Source organism: Pseudoliparis swirei, chromosome 15 (assembly GCF_029220125.1).
Source record: "Pseudoliparis swirei isolate HS2019 ecotype Mariana Trench chromosome 15, NWPU_hadal_v1, whole genome shotgun sequence".
In the NCBI taxonomy this organism is placed as follows: Eukaryota; Metazoa; Chordata; class Actinopteri; order Perciformes; family Liparidae; genus Pseudoliparis; species Pseudoliparis swirei.
In genome coordinates, this window is record NC_079402.1 from 17,856,481 (window position 1) to 17,881,152 (window position 24,672).

Here is a 24,672-nt window from a genome sequence, read left to right on the forward strand (position 1 = left end):
TTTACACATCCCTGACCTTTGACCTCACATCGGATCAGGAACAACTCCCAAAAAATGTGCCGAAACCTTCAGGAGAGCAACAGAGGAGGATCCCTCTCCCCGGATGTACCGAAGCAACAGATGTCATGTGACCAGAAGAACAGCGTTAAAGAGTTAACAGGCCCACCAGGCAGGAGGTATTGCGAAAGAGGCCGGACCAATGAGCTCAGCCTTTGGGCACAAAGGAGGCCGGACCAATGGGAAGGAGGCCAGGTCCAGGCCAGGGTCTGGATTCAGGAAGCAGGGGGAAGGGGTCAGGACCGGACCACTTCTACGAAGCCACATCGAGTCCACACATTTGTGCTCGTTTAACTTTAAAGCAGTCAGTTTGTACTCCTCACAAAAACAGCATTTTGACATGTTGATACTTTAAGGGACGCACAAACAGGCCAGCAAAACACTAATAATACGTTGAAAAGATTCCTTTTCCACTCTGCATGTGGCCTAAGATGTAAAGTGACCGTTAGCGGCCAGGTGACTGATGAGCAAACGCAGCAAAGCAAAATGTTTGTGGTACAAAAGTCCTTTTTATTAGCATATACATTTGTTTTTAAGTACAAATCTTGGTTGCCACTTCAAAATGTATACATAGATAAGCACAGATAACAAATTTAGAGAAAATGAAGAGAATTAGAAAAAGGTATCATGAAGCTTTTCTACTACATTTACCATTATACATGAACAGGTTAAACTCGAAGGTCTAATTTTCTAAGTAGCACTTGAAACGCGTGCGGTCAGAAGGCTTCATCACAGTGACCTATACAACTAGGCCTTGGAAAGACAGAACCAGTCCGGGACTGATGTTTCGTAGCACCGAGGTCTCTTCAGAACACACGTTTGTTTTTACAATCCTCTCGTTGGCCTTTTTGAAGGAAACACTTTGGTTGTGGGCATCGCAAAATTTAGTTACAACAGCGGGGTTTTTTTTGACAAGATGCAGTTCAGCAAATGATAGTTCCAATTAATATTAAACACGACATTAGAATAAACACCCTCACTCTCACACACGTGTGCTAATTGAACTACTGCAACAACTGTCCGTAGATATGTTCTCCGATTGCACTCCTGGAGGGTGTGCGACGTCAACAATGTTGGGGGGGGGGGGGGGGGATCCTCGTGCTGCCAGATGTGTGCCTCCTCATGGAAAGTCTGTTCATCTCTGCACGAGTCTTACGAAGGCCTGAACGAACTGGATCAACGGCTCCTGGCCTTCCTGGCTGGCCTTGGAGCCAGGCGTGGGGGGCTTGGGCTGGGTGGAGGGGAGGACGCCGCTGGACGGAGACGACGGAGACGACGGAGAGCCCCTGCGGAAGTGGCGGGAGAGACTCGAGAGTAGCGTGCTCTGGTGGAGGAAAAGAATGACATCATAAATACCGGAGGCCAAAACCATCGATGTGTTCGTTAGTCCACCGCTCGACACGCTGGGACGTCCCTGCTCGGTTTTTTTTATTTTTTTTTAAAGGAGCCCGGGATGAACTCATTGTGTGGTTTGATCTCTTCATGCATTTGAGATTTGTTGACAGAAGACTTCAAAACCGACGACGTCTCACCAGTTCAGAGCCGAGCTCCTGCTTGAGCCGTTGTTTGTCTCGGGGGAGGATGGAGGGATCCTTGAGGCATCGAACCGCCTGAGAGATCAGCACGTAGAAACAGTTCTCCATGGTGAACATCAGCAAGGACCTGAAGGGAAGAAAAAGGGTCACGTAAACCAAAAGTTCTAAAGCAAACCAGAGGGGAGACGGTAATGGTTCATGTTCGGTCAGTTAGCGTAGATTAGCATAGCATGACACTGCTACATCTGGCTCCGTCTGTACGGTACAATCAACATCTAACGTGTTGATTGGTGAGCTCTGCTGCGCCGGCGGGCCGATGTGGAGAACTTCAGATGGAGCCAGGATCGTTGATTTCGCCGGCTTACAGTCTTAATGTGAAGCAAAGCTAACGCCCCGCTAGCTGTAGCTTCATGATTTGTGGACACACATCAAAGTGGGATTGATCTCATCAGCTATTTCCTTGAAGAACAACTTCCAAATACTCACTTGATAGCCTGGATCTCCTCCACTGACACCAGGGAGGCGATGCTCAGGGACACGGGCTCCTTCTTCTTCTCCATCTGAGGACAAAAGGGCAAGATAAACTATCTGGGGGGGGGGGGGGTCTGCCGCCGGGCGACTGTAAACGACGACATTGACATTGACCGTGTACCTCGCTCAACATGCTCAGGGCCACGTTGATGGTGGCCAGCAGGGTTCCAAACGACGGCGCCACGTCGGGGTCAAAGGCCGGCGTCGTGAAGCTGAGCACAAACAGGGTCCGGTACTCGGCCAGGTCCATACTCTGACGCACGGGGGGAACACATCACATCGGATTCATGCAGAGATACGAACACAGGAACATGCGGCGCAGGTTCTCGTGACACACCGATGGAAAGGAAACTAAATCGTCCGTGCTCATTTCGGAGGAAGAGGAGCAGAATGAGGAGGCTGACCTGGTCCAGGAGGATCTGGCAGCAGTCTGGCGTGAAGTGCTGCAGCGTTGCCAGGGTCTTGCTCAGGATCTTCAGGAGACTGCACTGCACCGCCAGCAGGGCCTTCTGCTCCGCCTCCTCTCGCTCACCGCCGCCGGCTGCCTCTTTAGACGGGGTTTGGGGGGCCCGCTGCGTCCTGGCGAGGGGATCCGGGGGCAACGCGTCGCCATTTCTGGCCTTAAAAAAAAAGAAGAAGATCCAAAAACCAAAACATAAAGTCACAAAGTCTCCCTGGCTGCATGTGATCACAATGTGCAAAACAAACCGGTCGTATTCTAGGTTATAAAAGAGAATAGCAATAAAACGATGCTGTAGTGCTCGTCATTATCAAATCCTATTCTAGCTCCTGGTTTCGGACCTGGAGGTAGTGATGCAGCATCTTCTTGCTGTGGAGCAGATAGGTGCAGGACTGGCACAGATAACACAGGTTCACCTGCAGGGAGGAGAGAGAAACTCTGCGGTGGAACCGGGACCGCCCCAGCCGAGCCGTGGGGGGCGCCGGCGTTGCCGACGACGAGGCCTTCCTCCCGACTCACCTGGACGTCTCGCAGCAGTTTGGGCAGGTGGAACTGCCACTCCTTACAGAAGCTGGAGAGCTGCAGCAGGAAGCCGACCGTGTGGTCCGCCTCGTCCAGACACGCGAGGCTCTGCACCGTCCGCACCGCATTCAGACACTGAGCGGGAGAGAGGGGGGGCGGGGCGTATGAAGCGTTAAAACCACACGATAGCGCCGTTATGCTGCCGTGAACAATCCACTTGGATCGATCGAGTTATCCTCGTGCGCATCGAGAACCTGCAGAATGCGTTCCTGATGAACTCCGACGAAGTCCAGGGCGTCGTTGATGAAGTTGTAGCGCAGCGTCTTGAGCAGACTCTCCATCAGAGACATGCACAGGCGGTACACGCCGGGCCAGCACGCCGAGTCCTGGGACTTCCGGGAGCTCTGCTCGGAGACGAGGGCATATTATATAAAGTTAGACGAGCGGTGCCATGAAGCAAAGCAGAGCAATGTGTGTGTAGAAGAGACGGCCGTCATTGAAACCACCTGTGAGGCTCCGTTGGATGTCACCTCGTAGACGCTGAGCAGAGGGAGGCAGATCGCCTGGATGACTCCAGCTCCGGCGACGGCATCCGCCCCCTGGAGGACCAACGAAGAAGACCCTCAATATTTGACGAGAGACACATTCAATAAAACAAAAGTATCGTCTGTGTTTCAGAAGCCTGCTTTGCTCTGTGCACAGAAAATATGCATCAGACGTACTCCTGTTTTTGCAGCGTGTGGTTACAAAATACGACTTGGTCCAGTTCTTTTTATTAAACTATATATTTGAGACCCCGAAGTAGAGATTAATGTCTTCGGATGGAACAAACGGGGTTGGGGCTGAGAACCAGAAAGAAGGTCGGGAAGTCGATTTTGGTCTTTTCGTTTCGTGGCATTTGTCGGCAAGAAGAAAAACACAGAACATCAGCCCTTCAGTTTCCGTGAGAAGATTGTGTCTTGTGTTTACCTGAGGCGTGCGGGCCAGAGTGAGCAGCAGGTGAAGCGCCGCCTCGGTGAAGTAGAGGTTGTGTTTGGACCGCAGGCTGACCTCGACGGCGCCGAGCACCGAGGGGAGGACTGGAATCTGCCTCATCACCGAGACCCAGTGCTCCCCGTCCTCATCGGAGCGACACAGCTCCTTCGCCAAGTGCAGAGCCAGCACGCCCACCTGATCAAACAAAGACAGCAGGAAGAAAGAAAAATGTACTTTAGAAAAAAGATGGCTGGCAAAAAAAGATATTTGTCTATGTAAAATCCAACTGTTATCTCATCTGACAGCATTGGTATTCTAAATAATGACTAATAAAGGACATCAAAGGCCTTTCTCCGGCCTCGATAGCAGCAGGTTAATGTAATTGAGAAAGTTCAAAGCTAAATAATAATAATATATCCTTTATTGACTCCTGTGGGGAAATTCTTCTCAGCATTTGACCCATCCTTAGTTATTACGGAGCAGTGGGAGCAACTGGGGGTTCAGTGTCTTGCTCAAGGACACTTCCCCATGCAACTGAAGTGGAGAGTTGGAATCAAACCGGGTACCCTGTGGTCTCAGGACGACCACTCTCCCCACTGAGCTACAGCCGACTCCGAAAATGTAATGATCCTTGAATACGAGACTGACATGGAGCCACAGGAGGTGTTTTCAGGATGAAAAACACGTCCCGCAAACAGAAGGTCTGCCCGGCGCCGCGGCCTCAGCTCACCCCGTCCCTCTGGTCCTTCTGTGGGCCGCGAAAAGAGTCCGTCTCCATGCTGTCCTCGTCCTCCACCGCGTCTCCCGTCTGGCTCATGTGCCGGGTGCTGTCGATGAGCGCCAGGGCCTCGGCCTTCACCGTCTCGCACACAGACAGCAACAGCTGGGGCAGCTGGGAAATATCGCCACCTAGTTCACAAATACAAAATCAATACAAAATGAAATCCTGGACTACATACCAGACACAGGAAACTCAACCAGGCGACGGAAGACACACTCTCACCGTTAAGCCCCTGGATCTGGAGCACGGAAATGAGAGCAGAGAAGATCTTGGCTTTGGTTCTCTCCATCATCTGCTGGTCCGCTTGCAGGATGCTCTCCAGGATCAGCGAGAGGGGAGACAGGATGTCAGGCGCCGTCGCGACCACACTGCAGACAGGAAGAGAGAAGACAGAGTTCATCAGAGATACGTCAGTTAGGACGCGAGTGAAAACCTCCGTGTCAAAGGCGTGAACACACACCTCCTCCACTGCTTGAGGAGGATGAGGAGCAGAGTGGCCATCATGGATCCAAGACGAAGACAAGACACAGACATGGGCGTCGTCAGCTGAAAGAGAGGCGAGGGGCGTGGAATTAAAATAGTGATGAAAAGGAGGAGAAATTCAAAAGTAGTCAAATGAGAAATAAAAAGAAACAGACTACAGGAAGGTGTGTGACGCCAGGATGACTCACAGCGGCTTTGGTCCCGTCCAGGACGTCCATGAAGAGCTTCAGTTTGGTCGAGTCCTCCGTTAGTTGCATCACATCCGACTGAAAACATTAAATATACCAAACATCATGACGTCACATGTTCATGCGGGCGGTGAGCGAAAAAAAACGACTGGATTTCTCCGGCCACTTAAAAAGGTGCAGGATATCAAAGACATTGATAAAAGCACCAGCTTGAAATGCCCTTTATTGGCAAGAATCAGAACAAAACCCTCATATCTTTACATCAAACGAGAGATTTAATTAAATTTGTATACTTTAAAAACGACTTGTGGTTTCAGGCCACGAGCAGGGACTTCTTCCTCTGGAGGTTTCCATGCTATCGTCGTTTAACACCTTTCCTTGTATAAATTAAATGAATGCTATCTAACGTATTATTTAAGCTGTAAAAGGTGCTGGGGGCTGGCCAACTGTTCGCCCCCGTTTTAAGTGTGAATGCCGAGTTTAACTGCAGGCGGCATCTGAACCGGACAGCATGAGGGCGTTATCGATCTCAAAGAAAGCAAATAAGCATATTTCCCAAAATGTTTAAATATTCTTTAAGCAGCGAGGGTTTGAACTTCCATCTCCAGCTTTCTATTTTTCCTTATTTCCAACCCCAGTATTGAACCATAAGTGTGTTTTCGCACGACATACGTGGGTTGTGGACAGAATTAGCAGCATTCGCCAGGCAGAGATCAACATCTGTGTCTCGGGGAAGGAGCTGATGCCTTCCTCCTCCATCTCGGCCACGTGGCACACCAGAGACTTGACGTACTGGGACCAGTACTCGTACCGCCGTGCATTGGAAAACTTCTGAAGCCCGTCCTTCAGCGACTGCTCCAAGGAGCCCCTGTTCGCAACACGGACACGGTTAGCATCAGTTACGGGAGACATGAGGACGTGAAGAATATGGGAACACTGAATTTACCTGACGACGTAGTAGATCTCAAGGCCGATGATCTTCATGACAAAAGCACACGTCTCCAGAACACACGGCTGGAAGCAAAATACGATTCTTAAATTGACATACTTGACAAAAAGCATCAGGATCACAGCGGTGCAGAAAAGAGCAAAATACCTCCGTGGTGTCTGAAGGCGGAGTGAGGGTTGCAAAGAGAGGCGTGGTCAGATTTTCCCAAAACCTTTCTCTGTGTACAAAAAAAAAAGAGAGAAGAAAACCCAGTTGTGCATTTATCAAACGACATTATTCAGCGTTTTGGTTCAAAGAAAGTCATCGTCGTTGTCTGGGACGACGATGCGCTTACTTGGCCCGTAAGACAGAGATGGCGCTGTCTCTGCGATCCTGCCAGAGGGCGAGAAGGAAGGCCAGGGCGGCTCGGTGGAGCAGCGGGGGACACCAGTACTTGCCCTGCTGCTTGGAGTCGATGAGCTCCAGCACCACGTGGAGACAGCTCCACTCGCCCGGCACAAACTCCTACGGACGCAAAGAGAGACGCTGGAATCCAGACGCAGCACAAAGTACGACAAAATGAAACGCACATCGTCGCTGCAGCTCTGACCTTTAACCCCTCCGTTCCATCCTTTACTTCCAGGTTGAGGAAAAGCTCGATGAGGCCCGGCTGGGTCTCCACGGCGACGGTGAGGAACTCCAGGATCATGACCTTGATCCTCATGTCTTCCGTCTTGCTCTGCAGCCGAGTGAGGAACGCGTCCCTGATGGGCGCCGCGTCGCTGCCGAGGCAAGCGTACACCGACATGGGCGCCACCTGCAGGCGAACATCACGAGTGTTTACCGCCGTTCGAAGCCAATACTGGACGCTCGCGCGTGTCGGGGGGACGGCCGTACCGTGGCGAGCCTCTTGAGCAGCTGGATCGCCAGGCGAGGCAGCGCCGGGTCGTGTTTGTGGTAAATGTACTTGGCTAGGACAACGATGAGGTTGTTGCCGTGGCCGCCGTGTTGCGTCAGCGCCTGCTCCAGGGGGGACACCACGTCGGACGGCGGCTTCAGGCGGATGACGTTGTTGGTGACGGAGAAAGCCAGCTTCACGGTCTGGATCAGGATCTGACCGGGACCCTCTGCGCCACAGCTGGACAGCGGCAAAGAGAGGCAAATTAAATATATATATATATAAAACGACTGAATTTGCAAACATGACAACAGAATCCAGGGGGTTCCGCCTCGTCACCTGCTGGGCTGCGCAGCCAGCACCATGTCGATGGTGTCCACTCCGACTCCCATGATATTGACGACCGCCTGTCCAGCCTCCGTGTTGGCCAGGCTGTAGATGCACAGGGACTGCAGAGAGGGAGTGCTGCAGCAGAGAAACAAGAATCAATTAACAACTTCAATAATTCATCCCTTTCTACTTAACAAAAACATGTATGGACGCATTAAAAGAGAATCCCTCATAAACATCACGTACAACCCACTCTGTCTGGATCTGCAGATACTCTGAGCCTGAGAGAAATTCTGCATCCACTTTAACAATAAATTAGTTTTCTACCAACTTATTAATCGATCCACTAACAAAATAAAGATAAAAATCTTTAACAAAAGAGATTATTTGGAGCACAAGCTGAGATTGTTCTGCTGTATTATAAAAAATTAACAGTCAAACTCAACTTTGAATATTAATTAAACAAAAGACAATCAACAACAAACATCCCGTTGTTTGTGTCAATGGGAAACTGAAAATATATTAAAACATGTTTTGAAGTGCAAATTATGGAATCTAAATGAACCATTTTTAATTAGAGGACTGGTTATGCTCATATTATTGTTCCTGCAAGTAGTAGACTTAAGACAATTGACCCCCGACAGACTTCTCCTGACCTGGCCTGGTCCTCCCCCTCTGGACTCAGGTTGAGGATGGCGTGGATCAGCTCCAGAATGAGACAGCCTGCAGCAACAGAGAGCAGCCGCTGTTTAGCTTTCATTTGACGGCCTGGAGGAAAGAAACCGCTCACAGCTGCAGACGTGTGCCCTCACCTATCCGCTCCCTGACTCCATAGGTGTTGTACCGCCACTTGTGATAAGTGGGCAGCATCTCCTTTAGCACCAGCAGCACACAGGGGATCAGGCCTTGGTTCTGAGTGCTGCCCAGCTGGCCCTGAAAGAGGGGAGATATTATCTACAGGATGGTGGCAGGACGCCATTTGAAAAGATGAGAAGTCACAGTTTTTGACTTTATTTCATGTAAAATTGCATTCAGCTGCTCAGTGACCAGAAAACTGTTCAGAGCATCTCTTTTATTTAACTGTTACCTTGACCAAGGTGGTTATGAGGCCAAGGAAGGCGATGGTCACAGCGTACTCCCCCCTGGGCTGCTCAATCTGGACCAGCAGGGTGCCATAGTTACCCGCCTTCATCCCTTCAGCACTAGAAAACAAAACAGTTTTGTTCAATATTTGTTTTACCCCCAAAAAGTCTGATATTAATTTGCCAGGGAGATTAGGAACACACACAGTACCTTACACACTGAGGCATGCTGGTCAAGGGGCTGGAGGCAAAGGGGAGGAAACCCGTGTGGTGCAGACTGGCCCACACCTGAAGAGGAAACAGGAACGATTCAGTGACTTTAAATCCTTAATTTGACCCCCGTGTTCACGCTGGCAGTACCCAGCATACCCACCTTCCCAGGCATCCTTGCAGCCAGCACAGAGAGGCAGTTCACACAGGAGGCGATCACGTCCACTGGAGGGTTGATGACTGACGTTAACCTAACGGGCGTGAACACACACATGACGAGACAAATCAAGTCTGGGTCAAGACGATTTCTAACAGGAAGTAGAACATAGCCATCGCGCTTCAAGAGCGTGATGAGCGTCTCTGTAAAGCGAGCATACCTCTGCAGCAACATGTAGATGCGTGAAGTGAGAGGCAACAGACAATCGGACACGGTCCAGTCTGTGCTGATGATCTTATGGACAAGATCCAGGATGGGCTTCACACGTGCACAGTGAGCGATGACATCTGGCACAAGAAAAGAAGGTTGATTTGTTGGCAATAACAAAAAACATTGAATTTTGACCGATTTTTGGATTTTATCCGCTGGTGAGAATATGTGAACACACGGTGGTGTACCTGCAGTCGATACAACATGGAGCAGCATCTCCACCTCGCAGGTGAAGAGCGTCCAGGAGCTGTAGGAGTGCTCCCAGCGGACCACGTAGCCCTGATCGCCTCCGATCATCACCTGGCCCAGCACGCCTTGTGGCATCCACAGGTTCGTCTGCCCCGAGCCTGATGGTTGGGACAACATGTGATAGTAGAGATAAATATAACAATATTAAATATTCTAGAATTAGGTATGATATGTATATGCATGGAGTAAACTTTAGATCTGTATTAAAAACCCAAATAAAAGAACTAACCGAGCGGGTAGAGGAGTTTTGGTGTCTGTCTCCTCCAAAGTGTCTCGTCATCCTTGGAGACGATGTCATTGGGCTTGTGTTTGTAAACTTGCGTGTAGTAGGACATCTTATCCAAAACGTTATACACCTGTCACATGGAGGCAAAACAAATTATAATAACCACATTGTTAAACTATTTAGAAGTTAAGAAAAAGGTGTGTAAATGTCTGAGTATAATATGTGAAATCGACCTTTGAAACAGTCGACTTGTTGGAGAGAAGTGCCGTTAGAAGCTGCAGCAGGGGTCCGATCTTATGGGGGAACATCCCGACTGCACTGTCCAGGATCATCCCCAAGCCCATGTTCGGCTTCTGGATCCAGAATTTGACAAACGGGACAAATTGTCAACAACTTGGGAGGATTTTATCGTGAAAAAGAGCTTTTATTTTGTTTTTTCCTCACCATTTCCCAAAAGACTTCAACCAGACTGGGAGCAGAAAGGACCTCGCAGGCGGCGTCGATCAGGTGGGAGCACTGTGTCGCCACGCCGTCAGTCTGTCACATGCATCGCATTCAGGAAGGTTACACACAAGAAAGTGAGTGAGAGCTTTTAAAATATATACGACTGTAAAATCTGGAGGTATACCTGTAGGCTTTCCTCTTCAAAAGAAGTGATCACGAATGAGAGAAGACCGTAAATACACATCTTCGCTGTGCTGGCTGTGCACTGGAGAAAAAAAATAGAGAGTTGACAAAATGTATTTTCGTATTGGTATCAGGGCTCCAGACTGCGACCAAATGGTCGCATTTTGCGCCTAAAATTAGACACAGTGCGAGTAAATTTTTCATCAACTCGCGCATGCGCGACCAGTAAATTAGCAGATTATTATTTTTTTTTATTAAATATTTTTGTTGCTGACAAACTTGTTCTAGACTTTAGCCCACTATAGTTAGCGGTAATGCCTGAATGACTGGTTTGCTAACCGACATTAACTCCAGAAGAAGAAGAAAGGAGACGAAAACCGAAGAATAAGGCTGGCCTGTGTGTGAGAGCGGGGGGGGGGGGCGGGGCTAATGTGTGAAAAGAGGCGCACCGCAGAGTGAGAGGTCCACGAGGGGATCTTCACCACCGAGCAGCGTCCCCGTCCCCCGAGTTGAATCACTGGGTCAACTCAGCCGACTCTCACATGTCTGCCCCTACAGACTGATGTTCACGGTAAACGCATTCGATCAGGAGCGCGCGAGGGTTTTGATAAAGTTAGCGGAAGGATTTAAGTGACAACATCCGGTTTTGCAAAGTTAGCGGAAAGAAACACGTGAAACAACATCCGTTTTTCAAAATAAGATATCGACAAATCATACACGAACATATAAAAGAATATACACCACTGAGCTATCAAATTCCAACTATAAGTAAACAATGAACTGATTTTGTATCTTTATAGATCGTTTCTGAGATTTAGCTGTAAAAGTCCTAAATGTTTAAAGAAATCGGTAATTTATTTAATGTTTGAGTTGCTTTATATATGTATTTCCTCATAGTCCTCATAGCAATAATGCTACACAATAAATAGAATGCTTCAATCAACACCGTGATCGGTGATCGGTATTATCGGATCGGCAGATACTGATTTCAGTGATCGGTGATCGGCACCAAAAACCTGATCGGTGCAGCTCTAGAAACCAATAAATGTTTTGATTGGCCACATCGAAGTGCAACATGCACATGCTCAAGGTATGTTTTCTCTTAAAATATGTTTAAACTCAATACAGTAACTTCTGAAGAGTTCTGTTGTGAATTTTTTGCAGTTCATGAAGGCAAACAGGCATAAGATTGTATATTGTCAAATTATTTATCAGTAATACAGTAAAAATGATGGGAAAACTTTGCAAGTCGATTCATAGTGTGCGCAGGGTTTTTCCTGCATAGAGGAAATGTGGGTGCGCGCCTAAGCCGTTTTCCCGAGCGCCTATGACAAATTCCGAGCGCCTAAGGCAAAAAAAAGTCTGCGTTGAAAAAACAAAAAACAACTGTGTTCATCAGGTTCATGTCAGCGAATATGTTCTCAATAGTATGTTTCAAGGAGGTGTGCTCACCTGTGTGCGCGTATCACGGCAGAGCGGCCAGCTGCTGATCACGCACTCAATAGCTCGACTGCATGAATAGAAGGTGCGCCCGTAGCGCGCAACAATTTTTTTTGGGAGCACCCAAGACCCATTTTGACCCAGGAAAAAGTGCGCCCCTAAATTTTCTGCTTGCGCCCCTAACATTTTATGTTAGGAGCGACTGTGCTCCTAGTTAAAAAAGTTAGTCTGGAGCCCTGGGTATATATACACATTGGTACATACTGGTATATGCATGTTTGTATTACCGTGTCATATTGTAACAGGACGTAATGAGAGTTTTTAACACACAGATATGATGGTTTGTTAATGGAATTTTATATTTTCAGGGGCCGCAAAAACATTAAGCAAAAAAAAAAGTATATTTCCTTTCCTAAAATGTCTGAATGCACTACGGATACACACCACAGCTTGAGGGGTATGATTATAAAAAGTCTGATTTAGCTCAAATTCCAACTATAAAATTGTGCCAAAAAAAAAAGCTGGCCCAGAACGTTTATATTCTGGTTATCTAATTACAGATGGATTTAGGCCTGGTGCCCATGTGATTACATTCAACTACCGGTTAAAGAAAACTAGAAGCTCTCGGAACTCTTTCGGTAGCTGTGACAAAACAGTAATCCTTAAAGAGAGACGGTTCCCGAACCTCCTGAAGAACTAGTGTGGACCAGGTGTGTGTATCCATGTTCTCTTACATTATTCCCAGAGACGCCGAGGCCTTTCAGCATGGTTGAAATGTACTTGAAGACCCCGAGCTGCAGGGCGGTGTTGCCTATCTTCCCAGTGATCATGTGGATGGACTCGTCCACTTGCAGAGACTCGTCTGGTCGCAGGGTGTGTCTCAGCAGGACCCAGGCCAGCAGCACCGGCCCGTGATGAGGGATGTCGCCAAATGTCAACAGCAGCTGATCCATCTCCTGGAAGGAACAGAGGAAATATGGAGCTGTGTTGGTCTGTGTGGTTTATTGTCCATGCACAAATCAGTTCACACACTGGATGGTTGAGTATGATTGCATGTATGTCTGTATGTAGAGATTGGGGTCCTACCTTGATGACGTCATTAGCGTTGGAGAACTGATGCTGCACTGTGCAGTCCTCCAGAGCACACTTGTGCAGGAAGTCGATGTCCATCCCCTCAACCAGGATAAGAGAGCTCAAATATCTGCAAGTCAAAGAAAAACATACAATAATTTAAATACTACAAATTAAATATATATGAAATATGAAGCAACATGAGAGCTGTATCGGAGTAAGTGCTTATTACAGATGTATTGGCAGCAACAAATAACTACAATACAGAAATGTCAAGATACATTTGAGATCATTTTGATAACATCCCAACGATTGTGATTGTCCCATTCATTAAATATCTTGGTTTACATCTTCAGGAAACAAGAACAATGGCGTATGTTATGCGCTTATTTATTAAAGAAATACACGTATATCTTAGTTGTTGAGCATTTGGTTCGCATTCATCAACAGTACTTTCCATCTGCCTAATTTGCAGTGTACTGAAGCACTATTTTAGTTTGTAATCGAATTCCCATACGACAAGCAGCCATGCCATGTACACGCTCCTGAAGGGAAGCTCACTTTAAACTTGTGAACTTCACAGACACTACGAGGAGCTCCTACCCAATGCGGTCCACCAGCGAGTCCATGCTCTTGTCCACGAGGTGTCTGTTGGTCTGCCGCAACCCGAAGCCTTGCTCTTTGAACATTTTGGTGAAGCTCAGCAGGTCGGCCGGGCTCATCTCAAAGTAGGCGTGATACAGAAAGATGATCTCCAGCAGCAGAGACTGCTCCCTCAGACACTGCAGGAACCACAGAGACACCTGCCTCTCCGTCTTAAAATGAAAAATATGTGTTATTTAGCAACCTTTGGTGGACAAATGTCACCATCTGAGTAATGTGTTACAATATACAGGACAGTTTTATGGTATTGACCGGATAAGAACCAAGTTATCACCATGAGGTTTCCGTGAGTTTCCCATGTTGGTGCTTCTGCTTTGAAGAGGTTTTCAAACTGCAACTGGTACCTGCTCACCAGATCCTTCTCCAGTTTTTTGACACAGTTACTGTACTCCGCCTGGACATGAACACACACACAGTGTTATTTTACAGAAGAAACAACAACTAAACATATTTACAGGGGAGCAATGTGACCCCAAGACCAGCTGCTTCTCACCCTGTAGGGGTGTCGCTCATCCTGAAAGTATGTCAGTAGGAGCAGGACGCATCTGAGCAGACACATGCGCTCCTCATAGTAGTAGCCAGCTACCTGTGAATACAAACACAACAAGTATAACAATCATGCTAAGTCATGTGCAACTATACAGCGAGTAAAAAATGGCTGCAGATCTCTGTACTGACCTTGAGGAGCAGTGCCTGGCTTTGTCGCTCATCCTTGAAAACAACCTGTATGAAAGACTCAGTTAGTCACCACCTGAATGTCTTTCATCGTAATATCTGGAACCCATCCTGTGCTCCTCATGAAATATGGTGACCAGAAGTGACAAAACACAGTCCCACTGAAAACTTAACTAGGTGATATTAATCCTATATTTTTACTTGAAAAATTGCATTTGACTGGAATTTTTTTTGTGCTAAGATTTCAGACAAGATACAAATTCCAACACAACTCCAAATTAAATCTTAAAAAGTGGAAACGAACACCTTCAAGGAATTGCGCGTTCCTCTGTAGTCCTCCTGCAGGTAACACTGTAAAAGCTGCACACTCTGTTGTTCATCAAGAGCCTGGAACATTATTAAAGCATTACATTATTATCAAATCATCATGACATGCATCAACAAATGAAGAAAGCAAATCATTAAAAGGACATTTTCCCTCTTACCAATAGTTTACTGATCCGTAGACCAAAATCCTTCAATGGTTGTGCAACATCTTTGTTCTCCTTCACTTTGCCAGCAGAGGATGAGCTGGAACAAGTAAGGACAATTTATTATACGTATTGTTATGAATAGTAGCGGATTTGATTGTTAGGATAAAATAACAAACATACCTGGGTGGCTTATAGTAACTGAGTCCTTGATGCAGTCTTTCCCAGTGCCTGTCAAGCTCCGCCTCTATTTGAGCCTGTCAAGCGCATCATTTCAAGCGGGGAAAAAAAAAATTAGTTGTCATTTTCTGTATGATCTAAATATGTGGATAAGAAATATATATTTTCTACATAAATACAAATTTGTTATGAATCATAAACTCTGATCCAACCTCCACACTGATGTGATAGCTGACCAGAACTCTAGCATACATGGCACATATGAACATGTGGCAAGTAGACATACCTGTTCTCGTAATGCAGATCTTCCCATCAATATGGTCCATAGTTCTCGACTGCTCCTATGAAAATAATGTGTATCTTTTAGCAAATACATTAATGTATATTACACGGGAGAGCAGCTATCAGCTCATCTGCTCATGAAAGTACAACTTTATCTAGTCGACACATTAATAGTTGGAAATATGATTATTTAAACTAATAGACATTTAACAAGTCAGACCATTCAAAGATATTTTATTTGATATTTGGCCTCGTCATATATACATGTATATCTATCAATAAAACAATATACACATACATGGTTATCTTTAGCCTGAAGGATCAACATATTAAATGAATAGATCTAAATCTATGTATCAACTGTTTGTATATTCTGATAGTTGATGCAGTGTAGGTGTCTTAAAACAAAAGGTAATAGTGTAACAGATACATGCTTTGAAGCCCTTGAAGATCATGACAGCATTTTAAACACTTTAAATAATAAACATTAAACTTAACATGACAAATAACAGCTCACATTAACTGTGTATTTATTCAATGTCCAGTTTATTTGATGTATCAACAGGTCTGAAGTAGTTTATGTGGCGGTTCATGTATCCATTTTTAAACTTTATAAAAGCGAATGGAAATATTTCCCATAACACTAATGTAAGCTAACGTACTTTGTCATTGTCCTCTTCCAGCCCAAACCTAGCGTCACTCTCTTCTCCTCCATCACTAACCACTGCAGGTTTTTGGATTTAATTAATAGGCACTTTAACTAGAAGACTGTGCGCATGCTCCTCGTCCGTTGGGGAAAGACCGTTATGGTTCTCAACTTCACAGAGATGTTGTCATGCTGCTGACACACCGCGCTGCTGAAGAGTCATTCAAATGTCCAACTGCTAGCTCTTGCTAAGCTAAGTTAGCGTGATGCTAACAACTCAAAAGACACACTGTCAACTATAAATGTGACCATCCGTTAGGCTTAATAAAGAGACAGGTTAGGTAGAAATGTTTGCTCGCTGGAAAATACTTAAAAACTATTGAAACAACGTAGTCGTTAGCTAAAGTTTGTTTCCATCTGCCTACCTGACGCTCATGTCTGATTCCGCCATCTTCGTTCCTGGTCTGTGATTGGATGAAAAGCTCTGTTGTCATCGCCGTCGCCGGCACTTTCTTCTTCGCTGTTTTTTTTATTGTTGCATAACTAACCCAGTCATATGATTACTGCCCCCTTCTGGAAATAATTCATGTCCACCGATTTTCCTACGGCTTCACTTCATTCTCCTGTAACATATATTAAACACAAATGTAAATACATCTGCATTTTCCTCTGCACATTTATTCCATTATAATTATGTTTACTTAATTGTGATTCATATATATTTACTGAAATAGCTATAAAGCAAATAAGGGGGTAGTTTAATAAATACATATATACAAAGTAACATAAATAGTAAACGCTTTCAGAAATACCGTAAAAAATGATCTTATTTCATAAATATATACATATAATTTTCAATTAATACAAATGTACCACCGCGCCTTTAAGAGATATTTTCACGCGTGTACCACGTGACCCCGGCTGTCAAATATGGCCCCCTCCTTCTGAGTGTGAGAGAAACGACGGCTGACAAAGGAACGAAATCTATCAAAAAGAGGACGGCTGCGATCCCGTTAACACCGCGCCGCTGTGCAGACACCACTGCACGTATGTGGTACGTTGACTCGTCTTCTCGTTGCCATTGCGCCGCCAGCTGCGGCCTCCGCGGCGTTGTGTGAACTCAGCTGAAATCCCGCCGCTAGCTTGATGCGGTCCGATGGTGCAGCATCCTTGGCTCGCAGAGGGGACGCGCTCCCCCCCCTTTTTTTTTTGTTGACTAGGGTTAGCCGGTCCGTGCTGCGCAATGTTGGCGCGGATGGAACGAATGACTGGAGACGCGTTTCTTCTTCTTTTTAGCATATCTGGACTAAAGGTTGCAGCCGATGGAGCCAAGAGCATGTTTTTGGCGCGTGTGTGTGTGTGCGTGTGTGTGTGTGTGTGTTTCACGCTGACTCGGTGAAGGTTAGTGTGGCCATAGTTCATGACGGGAAGCAAATAAAGGATGAGCAAAGGTCCACTGCTGGGATACGCCAATATAACTCATGGTCTCACAACTACTGGACTCAATAATGCATTTTCATTGTTCTATTTTTGTAGTGATTTGTGTATTACCTAACCTAAACACTCCCCCCCCCCCTTCTCTTCTAGACATCCTTTGCAAGTGAAAAGTGGCTCCAAAATGGATGAAGTGTGCCAGAGAGAGGACATGCCCGAGGAAGGCCTTCGCCGTGGCAGAGCGTCTGCTCCGATCGCCCCGGTCTCCCTCCCTGCGAGCCCCCACCCTGCCGCCGTGCTGATCGACCCGGTGCTCGTGGAGTCCTCCGTGGTCTTCGCCGTGGTGCTGTGCGTCCACATGGCGTTGTGGAACCAGCACTCCTGGTGCAGCATCGCCCTCTTCATCCAGGCGTTCTACGCGCAGCACAAATGGGACCGGCTGCTCAGGTCGGGGGGCGCCGTGTTCCAGTTCCGCCCCTCGGCGAACAGCGGCATCGTCCCGGCCTCCATGGTGATGCCTCTCCTGGGCATGGTGCTGAAGGAAAAGTGCTCCGCCTCCGGCAACGTCTACTTCGAGCGCTTCTGCATGGTGGTCACCATCACCGGCATGATGCTGGCTCTGTTCCTCTCGCTGATCGCGCTGGGCATCACGAGACCCGTGCCCACCAACACGTGCGTGATCGCGGGCGTGTCCGGCAGCGCCATCCTCTACATGGCCAAGCAGACGCTGACGGTGTCCGAGGTCATCGAGGTCCTGGAGGTCCTGTTGATCTTCGTCTACCTCAGCCTGATCGTGCTCTACCTGCTGCCGCGCTGCCTCACGCCCGGCGAGGCGCTCCTCATCGTCGGCGGGATCAGCTTCATCATCAACCAGCTCATCAAGCGCTCCCTGAACCTCGTGGAGGTCAAAGGGGACCCGGTGAACTACTTCCTGCCGGTGGCCGTGGTGGGCTCGCTGCTGCTGGGGGTTTTCTTCGCCCTCCTCTTCTGCTTCATGGAGTCCGAAACCTGGGTCTCGTCCCTGTTCTTCCACGTGATGACCGCCGTCCTGGGCCTGGGCATCCTCATGCCGTGGCTCTCCCTCTTCGTCGGCCGGCACCCCGTCATGTGGCTGCTGGACTTTGTCACGTTGAACGACCGGCGGCTCTACCTGCTGGCTTACTGGCTGTTTCTGGCCGCCGTGGCCGCCTGTGTGGTGTTGCACCAGAACTACCGGCGCCAGTCGGGCTCCAAGAAGCACCAGGCCTCCACCGTCGTCCGAAAGTACTTCCACCTGATCGCGGTGGCCACGTACGTCCCGGGTCTGGTGTACGACCGGCAGCTGCTTCACGTGGCGTCCGTGGCTTGCTTGGCGATGTTCTTGTTCCTGGAGTACGTGCGTTACTTCCGGATCAGGCCGCTGGGTCAGCCGCTCCGGCAGCTGCTCACCTTGTTCCTGGACGAGCGGGACTCCGGGCCTCTCATCCTGACCCACGTGTACCTGCTGCTCGGCATGTCCCTGCCCATCTGGCTGTTCCCCGGGCCCTGCGCCCCGAAGGGGGTGCTACCCGGCGCGGGCAGCCTGGTGCCTTACGCGGGCGTGCTGGCCGTCGGGGTCGGGGACACCGTGGCGTCGATGTTCGGCAGCACCGTGGGGGAGATCCGTTGGCCCGGCACCAAGAAAACCGTGGAGGGGACCGCGACGTCGGTGTTCGCCCAGATCATCGCCGTGGCCATCTTCCTCATCTTCGACGGGGGCATCAATCTGAACTCCACGTACTCGTGGATTGTGGGCTCCATCACGCTGGTGGCCATGTTGGAAGCCTACACCTCCCAGATAGACAACCTGCTGCTGCCGCTCTACCTCTTCATCCTGCTGCTGCTTTGAATGACCGGAGGGAGAACACACAGATTCCCTTCCGCTGTCCTGAAGCTCTTTAAAATGGAAGATCATTGAGACGGGAAGGGGTGGAAAAAAAGGCAAGAAATCTGGAGGGAAAAAAAAATGAATAGAAGTAACGGAAGTCTCTGTCGGCACAAGAAAATAAGTTAAATCTTGATGGAGCCGGGCGATGTCAACAAACCAACGGGGCGCTAAATGAACCGCCTCCTTCCTTCGACGCGGCAGCAGACGTGATGGTAGCATGACGTCGGCGTCTGTGGCCCTCGGATTGCGTCATTTGCTGCTTTTTTGAGGAAGTAGACGATCGTTTCCAGAAGAACTTTACCGTAAGCCGGCGTGAGTACGAACTGCTGACGTCCCCCCCCCCCCCCCCCCATCGAGTCCCACACCTCCGCATCGCCTTCGAAGAACAGGATTTAAAGTTGGCTTAGCGATATCCGTTTCTCAATTGACTTTTTTGTTTTGTTCTGAGGTTATATCGCCTCCCCGATTGCAATATAAAGGACTTACTGCGGAAAATATTTGCCTTAAGAAGTATATTTTCTATCACGACTACTATTGTAGATGAAAGCATGACGGCCCTAGTCAACTCTAAGGGCTGGTTTGTATTTCAGTATGGCAGAAACTCATTATGCTCTTGCATGACACTAACATGACATTCAGTACTGTCACAAGTACCCGACAGTATATTTTAGTTTGATGGGACCCCTTCAAGGTACACTTGATCTATACATTTCCTTGTGACACTGAGCCGTCAAACTCTGCATATTTATGGAGTCTGTAGATATGCTTTGGGCCCAAAAATGTCTTTTTATTTGCACCAACTTATCCATTTTATTGTATATTTGATCCTCGGAAAATATCCGCAAATAGTTTCATCTCATTCTTGGATGAGGATGCTTACTTCAGCCTTAGTGTTTGATTACCTGTAACTTATTTTTTGTTATCAATTAGCATGTTCCTATTATGTTTTTGCAATCATCCTTACATTTAAAATATATATAATATTGCATGTTGAGTGCATCAATTAAGAAAAGAACAAATGTACATGCCTTATTTTAGTCAAATTGTTTGACACATTTAATAATTCAGAAACAAGATTTTGTGATTGGCTGAAAACACATTAATCCTTTGTTTGATTTTTTTTATTAACATAAAAGGTATATTGTGGTGGATGATCATTGACACAAACGATTTATTTGCTTTTTATTCAAGTTGCATCTTGAACATGAACATACTTGAAAAATAATGCTTACTGTTGTCTGTAAAAATAGGAATCTGCCATTTTGTTTTGACACAAATTTAAATTAGAACAAATGATCGTGGAAGAATAAATTTGGTTAATGACGAGTTGCTGAATTAAAAAGACGTGTCAGCTGTATTGTCTCTTGATCCAAAAAAGCTTTACTCAAATTCATTTTCAAATGTAATCTCATTTAAAAAACATTAGTACAATCATCATAAATGCCGGTTAGTCACCAGTATGAACTTTGCCACAGAAGAGGCAGCATTGCGGCACATTTTCCGCGGTTCAAAGGAGTAAAGACGTGATCATCAGGACAGAGAGAGGCTCTTGTGTGTCTCCATGACCTGCAGCACCGACTGACCCACAAAACCAGATCCTTCATTTTGTGTAGAGCGGGGGGAAAGGAAGCTCTTCAGTGGGCTGCAACCTTCAAGGACCGAAGAGACGGAAATAACTCAGTCACACAATACAAATTAAAAGTGGAACTCTATATTTGTGTTTTTCTCCAACAGACTTCTTCTCTACTAGAGTTACCGCTGCAGTGCGGCTGAACACGGAATTTACAGGATAGTGACGCATTGACTTGCTCTCCATTTACTAATATTCTTTATTAAACGTTAAAAAAAAATCTGTATATAAGAAACGCCGCGAGGCCCTCGTTCCCTCTCACCAGTTGTCGGGGCTCCAGCGGGTGTTCTGGCTCTCCATGAGGTGGAAGGTGTAGACGTGGCGAGAGTCCTCCGACGTGTTCTGAGTGCTGCGATGCACCACCTCCCCGTGGATCAGCACCACACCACCTGGACATTCATCAAGTTATGCGTCGGCTATAAAACGTCCAAAATAAGTGGCCAACTGTCCGAAACCCCAAAACATTCAACTTGTTTGGCTGGATGAATTCCTTTAACGTTTTTCGATTAATTTGTAGATTAGGTTCGAGAAAGGAATAGTTTTATGTTTTTAGGAAAATAGATACACATATTTTGTCTTGATTAGAGAAGAATACCTCCGTCATGTTTGTAAAGTAAATATGAAGCTACGGACGGTTAGCTTAGCATAAAGACTGGAAACGGGGGGAAACAGCTAGCCTAGCTCTGTGCTAAGGTCAACAAATCAGTCTTTCATCACCTCTAAAGCTCCCTTATTGACATGATATTATGTTACTAAAATAATAATAATATGTTTAATATGTACACAAATCAAAGTGTAAACATGTCAAATGTTTTTCACAGGTATTTATTGGCGGGCTGGACGTCCCACTCACTCAGAAAGAGAACAAATGTTTTTCCAAAACTGTCAAACTCTTCCTTTGAGTGACTATTTGTGCACTATAAAATGCACAATTTGCCTTGAAATGTAAAGACTCAAGTGAATTACCTTTTTTAACGGGCGCAGCCACAAACTGCTCGTCGGCGTAGGTCTGCTCTCGACCGGCGAAGTCGGTCAGGGGGAAGGAGCCCGGCGGCGTGCGCACCATGCGGCGAGTAATGCCACCTGGGGAGAGAAAAACAACATGATTCCACACATCACAGAATAACCGAGGCGTGGGGGGTCACCTGTGAGGGAGCTCACCGTTGTGCGACCCCGGGATGAACCACAGGCAGCCGTTGTTAACGGTGGCGTCTTCCAGGGCGATCCACAGGCCCAGAACTCTGCCCAGGGGCTCCGTGTAAAGAAAAGTGGCATCTTGATGCGGCGTCACTTAAAAAACATTCCACGGGTATAATTCACGAGTTTTACACACAGAGTTCTGTTCTTTTTTTCCCAATCTGTTCGTTGTCTTACCTTCTCCACCGAACCTGGGTTGCTGGAGGAGTGAGAAGAAACAATAAGATCACACCCTGAACTACCCCACACAACAACACACAACGCCACAGGGCCCTCCACACAGACGTTACCTTAAAGATGAACATGCTCTGCAGGATCACCGGACTCACCAGACCCATCTTCTTCGCTGCGCCCTACGAAAAAACAGTTACACGGTTATTCTGTGACCGCGAGCTTCGGGGTCTCTGATGTCGCTCGACAGCTCACTCACCTGGATTTTGGGTGAGTGAGTCACTTTTTTGTACAACGGCTCAAAGGCATGTAGTGCTAAAAAAGACCCCAAAAAAACGACGTGGATTAATCGTGAACTTTTTGTGGAAATTTCTGGAAAGATTCGATAACTCACCGTGTCCAACTTTATTAAGCGACCGCTGTTTTGGGACGATGAATTCCCCTGTAGGACAAGACATGTTTACACATCAAATTTGGCATTTTGCCAAATAAAAAATATGAAAAAATAATTACACAGCTCACCTTTGTCGTCAAAAACGCCCTTCTCGAAGAAAAAGCGGATTTTGTCTCCACTGGTGATGAAGTAGTCGGCGTTTCCCTGCGTTACAAAGGGAGAGGCACACTGACTGACTAGACTGATGACACACGCTGTTATTATCGTAGCCTGAAGGGACACCGGGAAATCTACCGGAAGACCACGTGGACCATTAGTGAGAAACTTACCTGCATCTTTGTTGGCGCAATACGATGGAAAGCATGCAAAAAGAAATATAGCGAGATGAGCCGGTGATCTGCTGACGCTGTTTAATGCTCATCTCACACTGTGCATGAGGTCACCTGTGTTTTGAGCTGCTCGTCGTGATTGGTGGAGAAGGTGGTGCGGCAGTGCTCCGGGACGTCCATGCGGTCCACTATCTCCGCCATCCTTTGCCTCAACTCTTCGCACTCCCAGGAGGTCAGCAGCCCGTCCAGAACCACGTACCCATCCTCAATGAACTTTAAAAAAAAAGGGAGGAAGGTGCTGCTGTGTCAGACTCTACCATTCACAAAGCCAGCATTTAGGGGTCATGTCCTCTGTAGTTTTTATTTCTTGTGTGTGTCAAGGTGTTTTATTTTCAAAAATGTACATAAAAATCCTGATTAAAATGTACAAAATTAATTACCTAACTGTTGTTTATTTCCATTTGATTGAATGGTGATTTAATTTCACTTATTTTAAATTATTTAGTTTCAATTACGAGCCAGGACACGTTGATCCTCCGTGTCTGGTTGTGTCATGTGTGCATTATTTAAATTTAAGAGTATATTTAAGAGAATATTTGCCCAACTAATTGTTTGTATCATTGTCAGAATAGTAAAAAAGGCTCATCAAAAGGTTTAAACAATGTTATAGAATACGCTCCCAGATCAAATGAAGACATGCAGGAATAAAAATATTTCTTATTGATAATTATATTGATTTGTCAGCCATTGATCGATTAATCAAATGATTGTCTCACCGCCATTCACACACACATTGTAAAGGATCTTTAAGTCCCAAACGTACACACTGTATCCATTCTCTATTTAATAATATTATTACATAACATGTATAACGGTTGACTTCTGCTCCTGAAAGGCGCTCTAAGTGTAGTCTATTAAGTATTCACGTCCTGGTTGTCTCCACAAAAAAAGGGACATTCTCTTTAAAAAGCTTAAAAAGGCGAATCCGGTGCTTCACAACAGAATAAATACACACATATGCTCGTGCACTCTTTAACGGGCCACTTGTGGCTGCATGTTACGTCATGAGCCCGATGTGCCATTTAAACTCCGGGAATGACAACAATACGAAGCGATATGATAGAGTAGAGACACGAATATAAAGCTCTGCACAGTTCATATAGTTCCTTTAATTGTGTTATTCGGGGTATTTTATCCGACATGAGCACACAGTTAGCTACAGTGAGCTGTAGCTTGTCCTTTTTAATGGTAATTAAACCTTACCTTTTGCACATCTTGGTCCGTCATAAAGTCCATGGTTGTCAGGAGGGCTCCAGCTCCGGGGACAGGCACCGCGGTTAAACTCCAACCGGCGGCCGAAGATTACCGACCACGTGACACGTCAAAATTAATTAAAGTGTAACCCCACAGAAAGGCCGTAATAGGATTTTGGACTTTAACTCTTTGGTTGCAGCTCACGCAGACTCATAGAAGCTGCTCACGGTGGCGCTGTAGTAGCGCAGGGTGTCCGCTAGATGTCGCTCATGTCAAACCTTCTTCTGGGGAAATAAATACAGCTGAACTACAGCGCCCTCTAGTGGTCAGTCGCGGTTATTGACGAGGCAGTGGCGGAATCAGGTACATTTAAGTCAACGAATAGCTTCCTTCGAGACACATTTGAGCCACTTATACCTTA

General features: G+C 46.8%; 3 protein-coding genes across 5 annotated transcripts; 1 reads left to right on the forward strand and 2 right to left on the reverse strand.

Annotated features, from left to right (window-relative positions):
• Positions 1 to 542: 542 nt before the first annotated feature.
• On the reverse strand, positions 543 to 16,571 carry nup188 (nucleoporin 188). Of its 2 annotated transcripts, XM_056433379.1 has the most exons (44): positions 16,485 to 16,571; positions 16,362 to 16,400; positions 15,295 to 15,349; positions 15,012 to 15,085; positions 14,844 to 14,928; positions 14,665 to 14,745; positions 14,362 to 14,406; positions 14,177 to 14,269; positions 13,958 to 14,077; positions 13,624 to 13,835; positions 13,036 to 13,150; positions 12,684 to 12,905; positions 10,511 to 10,591; positions 10,327 to 10,419; positions 10,116 to 10,235; positions 9,886 to 10,012; positions 9,596 to 9,754; positions 9,358 to 9,484; positions 9,144 to 9,231; positions 8,982 to 9,058; positions 8,776 to 8,890; positions 8,501 to 8,621; positions 8,345 to 8,411; positions 7,698 to 7,823; positions 7,358 to 7,598; positions 7,071 to 7,277; positions 6,816 to 6,985; positions 6,629 to 6,698; positions 6,479 to 6,546; positions 6,205 to 6,400; positions 5,533 to 5,610; positions 5,322 to 5,407; positions 5,084 to 5,229; positions 4,811 to 4,989; positions 4,075 to 4,275; positions 3,612 to 3,704; positions 3,360 to 3,509; positions 3,103 to 3,240; positions 2,925 to 2,999; positions 2,528 to 2,743; positions 2,245 to 2,376; positions 2,079 to 2,152; positions 1,590 to 1,719; positions 543 to 1,381 (listed from the first exon to the last, which is right to left on the reverse strand). In XM_056433379.1, the coding sequence occupies exons 1-44, from the start codon at positions 16,490 to 16,492 to the stop codon at positions 1,193 to 1,195; spliced, it is 5,289 nt and encodes a 1,762-aa protein (XP_056289354.1). In that variant the 5' UTR covers positions 16,493 to 16,571; the 3' UTR covers positions 543 to 1,192. The 2 variants fall into 2 exon arrangements, with proteins under 2 accessions (XP_056289354.1, XP_056289355.1); XM_056433380.1 differs by lacking the exon at positions 16,485 to 16,571 and having other exon boundaries at positions 16,362 to 16,451.
• Positions 16,572 to 16,900: 329 nt separating this feature from the next.
• Positions 16,901 to 20,631, forward strand: dolk (dolichol kinase). Of its 2 annotated transcripts, none has more exons than XM_056433382.1 (2): positions 16,901 to 16,990; positions 17,524 to 20,631. In XM_056433382.1, exon 2 carries the CDS (start codon positions 17,555 to 17,557, stop codon positions 19,235 to 19,237), a length of 1,683 nt encoding a protein of 560 aa, XP_056289357.1. In that variant the 5' UTR covers positions 16,901 to 16,990; positions 17,524 to 17,554; the 3' UTR covers positions 19,238 to 20,631. The 2 variants fall into 2 exon arrangements, with proteins under 2 accessions (XP_056289357.1, XP_056289358.1); XM_056433383.1 differs by lacking the exon at positions 16,901 to 16,990 and adding an exon at positions 17,332 to 17,420.
• On the reverse strand, positions 20,293 to 24,599 carry phyhd1 (phytanoyl-CoA dioxygenase domain containing 1). The gene is made up of 11 exons (XM_056433384.1): positions 24,261 to 24,599; positions 23,112 to 23,270; positions 22,797 to 22,872; positions 22,669 to 22,716; positions 22,534 to 22,589; positions 22,394 to 22,456; positions 22,281 to 22,302; positions 22,068 to 22,196; positions 21,873 to 21,989; positions 21,169 to 21,295; positions 20,293 to 20,925 (listed from the first exon to the last, which is right to left on the reverse strand). Exons 1-11 carry the CDS (start codon positions 24,291 to 24,293, stop codon positions 20,877 to 20,879), a joined length of 879 nt encoding a protein of 292 aa, XP_056289359.1. The 5' UTR covers positions 24,294 to 24,599; the 3' UTR covers positions 20,293 to 20,876.
• Positions 24,600 to 24,672: the final 73 nt, after the last annotated feature.

Bases quoted from the DNA above. Each gene is read 5' to 3' on its own strand.
- nup188 (XM_056433379.1), bottom strand. The intron at 9,485-9,595 runs GTACACCACCGT...TTCTTGTGCCAG, and splicing joins CCATGTTGTATCGACTGCAG to ATGTCATCGCTCACTGTGCA. The intron at 1,720-2,078 runs GTGAGTATTTGG...TCTTCCCTTCAG, and splicing joins GAGGAGATCCAGGCTATCAA to GTCCTTGCTGATGTTCACCA.
- dolk (XM_056433382.1), top strand. From the start codon at position 17,555: ATGGATGAAGTGTGCCAGAGAGAGGACATGCCCGAGGAAGGCCTTCGC.
- phyhd1 (XM_056433384.1), bottom strand. From the start codon at position 24,293: ATGGACTTTATGACGGACCAAGATGTGCAAAAG. The intron at 22,457-22,533 runs GTGAGTGAGCTG...GTTTTTTCGTAG, and splicing joins CTCACTCACCCAAAATCCAG to GGCGCAGCGAAGAAGATGGG. The intron at 20,926-21,168 runs GTGAGAGGGAAC...CGGTCCTTGAAG, and splicing joins CGCTGGAGCCCCGACAACTG to GTTGCAGCCCACTGAAGAGC.